General features: G+C 35.3%; 1 protein-coding gene across 1 annotated transcript; it reads left to right on the forward strand.

Moving 5' to 3' along the window:
- The first annotated feature begins 444 nt into the window (after positions 1-444).
- Positions 445-2253, forward strand: LOC125422437 (phenylacetaldehyde oxime monooxygenase CYP71AN24). Its single transcript, XM_048474129.2, has 2 exons — positions 445-1444; positions 1542-2253. The coding sequence occupies exons 1-2, from the start codon at positions 485-487 to the stop codon at positions 2160-2162; spliced, it is 1581 nt and encodes a 526-aa protein (XP_048330086.1). The 5' UTR covers positions 445-484; the 3' UTR covers positions 2163-2253.
- Positions 2254-3252: the final 999 nt, after the last annotated feature.

Below are 3252 nucleotides of genomic sequence, written 5' to 3' on the forward strand. Positions count from 1 at the left end.
TTGAAAATATATTTCTGAATGATTTTATTTTTCTGATATGGTAAAAAAAATTTAACAATAAAAAAAAGCTATTTGAAATACTCTAATACACATTCTAGATAAATTTGGACTTACCTAGAAATCAATCAGCCAAATAAAATAGGTAAAAAATTATTCCAAAAAAATAAATTAAGGATCACTAGCTTAATTAACTTAGCATGATCTTTTTCCACTAGCTTAATTTCACTGTCAGATAGCACTTTTGTCTTTTAACACTCTTTATCTCTTTCAATGTGAAAGCTCAAGCCAAAGAGATCAGAAAAAACAAAAAGATAAACTAAAATAAAATTGCTGCAGTATTAATATTCCTCGTTTCCTAGTTTGCCGCATAATTAATTAAAAAGTTGGTCAACTTAAACAGAAGAAAAACAAAACTGTGTTACTTGCTCTATAAGATAGAACTTCGAGGGCTATGCTTAACCAGCAGGCAAGATAAACATCAGAAATGGCTTTATTACCACAACTGAACCAGTTATGGCAATTAGATGAGCTAAACTTGAGAACGCTTTTTCATCCCTTGCTTCTCTCTGTTTTCTTCCTTTCAATTCTATTTCTCTTTAAACACAGAAGATCATCATCATCAAGTGGGAAAGTACTAAACTTGCCTCCTTCACCACCAAAGTTTCCAATAATCGGAAACATCCACCAACTGGGTTCACTCCCACATCGCTCTCTTAGAGCACTTTCACAAAAACATGGCTATGATCTCATGCTTTTGCAGTTGGGTCAAGCTCCAACGCTTGTGATTTCATCAGCAGAGATGGTGAAAGAGATCTTGAAGTCACACGACATCGTCTTCTCCAACCGTCCCAAAACCACCGCTGCTGATATCTTACTCTATGGTTGCAAAGACGTCGGATTCGCTCCTTACGGCGAGTATTGGAGACAGGTTCGCAAGATCAGTGTTCTTGAGCTTCTGAGCGTGAAAAGAGTGAATCAGTTTCAGTTTGTGAGGGACCAAGAGGTTGAACTTTTGGTCGGTAGGATAAGAAAAGCTAGCCAAAGTGGAAGTTCTATAAATATAAGCGAGTTGCTGATTGGAATCTCCAACAATATAGTGGCTAGATGTGTTCTTGGACAGTCTGTTGTGGATGAAAATGGTAAGAGCAGGTTCGGAGAGGTAGCGAGGAAGCTTATGGTTCAGATGACCGAATTCTGTATCGCGGATTTCTTCCCTAGTTTGAGATGGATTGATGCTCTTAGAGGCTTTATTGGACGCTTGAAAGAAACTTTTGCGGAAATGGATGCTTTCTATGATGAGGTTATCGAAGAACGCAAAGCAGCACTTGGGAAGGATTCCGGATCTTCTGATGCAAAAGACTTCATCGATATTCTCCTCCAACTCCAAAAGGATGAGATGCTTGGATTTGAGCTCGCTCAAAGCGACATCAAAGGAATTCTAATGGTGTGTATACGATAAAACAATTAAGTTGATCTGATGTGAGCTTGACTTTATATATATATATATATATCGATCTATAATTTTTTGCATTCCTTTGCAGGACATGTTTTTGGGTGGAAGCGATACGACTTCGACAGCACTGGAATGGATGATGTCCGAGCTAATGAGAAATCCAGAAGTGATGAAAAAAGCTCAAGAAGAGGTTAGAAGAGTGGTGGGGAAAAAGCCCATGATTGATTTGGATGACATAAACCAAATGGAGTACTTGAAATGTGTTGTGAAAGAAAATCTAAGATTGCATCCTCCAGTTCCTCTTCTAGCTCCTCGAGAAACAACGAAAGACATCGAAATGGGAGGCTACCATATTCGCGAAAAAACAAGGGTGTTCATCAATGCTTGGGCAATCCAAAGGGATCCAAGAATGTGGTTGGACAGGCCAGAGGAGTTTGTACCTGAGAGGTTTATGAATTCTAATGTTGAATTTAAAGGTCAAGATCTTCAACTTATTCCATTTGGGTTTGGAAGAAGAGGATGTCCTGGAGTGGCATTTGGGGTTTGTTCCACTGAATTTGTGATTGCAAACCTTCTGTATTGGTTTGACTGGAAGCTTCCAGGTGACCAGTTGGGGAAGGATTTGGATATGAGTGAAGTTTATGGACTCACTGTTCCCAAGAAAGTTCGTCTTCATGTTGTTCCAATTCCCTACTTTCCAGCTGCTTGAATATTATCACCCAATGGAACATCATTTATAATATATAATTTGGGGTAGCTACTTGATCTATGTAATTTAATTTCCTGTATTTTTTTTTTCTCTTGTTTGTAATTGGCTTTCAATGAATAAAATTCAAGCAAAAGTAAATTTTATATATAAAGGTATAGAGATTTTTTTTAGCTCCTGATTGAATCCAAAATTTGGAGGTTGACACTTGTGATAATTGTCATCTCATTCTTCAAATTTGGATAATAAAGGAAAATAAAATAAAATACCATGATTGGCATCAAAAAGTGGTGACCAAATATAAGAGCTAACCCAGGTATTGGAAAACGATAACTTGTATTCATTTCAGTATCCGATATAAATACAATAGGCTTTACAGTTTACAAATAATAGATAAGCACAATCTAATCTAAATGCACGTTACCCTTATCAAAGTACACCAAATAGTAGTTACAAAAATGGATAATACAAAAACCACACATACAGGTACTTACGCTACACTATCACAAAAAGACTACTTTTTTTTTTTTGGCTCTGGATATCACAAAAAGACTATGGCTTTGGAAAGTCAAACAAAAAATTTATGCTTTTTAATGAATATATTTTTTTTGGGGGCATAGTCTTTGAATTAAAATGGGACAAGCAAAGGGAAAAGATCAGCGTCAGTTGTAGCTAGTGTCGCTTTCGCATATTTTGGACGTCATAACCTAATTACTATTTGTTAATTACTTTTCATTGACTAGCCACCGATTATTAGTAGTAATATTTCATTTTAATCCTCTCTTTATTGAGTAGATTATATTAACTTGAATAATTGAGGGTTTATTAATTTATTATTTTGGATTTGGCGTGAAGATATTCCATCTAAGTAAATTTGATTAAAGCTAAAACTCTGCTCAAATATTTAAATAATTCAGCTATTTGATTGATTAATGGCTGAAAAGAAATTAAATAAACATACATCAACCATTCCATGGTCTCAAGGGGACATTATTGAAAAAATAAATGAATAAATCAGTTGCAACTTTGAAAATAGATCACCGCCCAATTACCGAGCATTTAATTTTATTTTTTTTTATATTAGGGGAAAAAT

This window comes from Ziziphus jujuba, chromosome 2 (genome assembly GCF_031755915.1).
Source record: "Ziziphus jujuba cultivar Dongzao chromosome 2, ASM3175591v1".
Lineage (NCBI taxonomy): Eukaryota > Viridiplantae > Streptophyta > Magnoliopsida > Rosales > Rhamnaceae > Ziziphus > Ziziphus jujuba.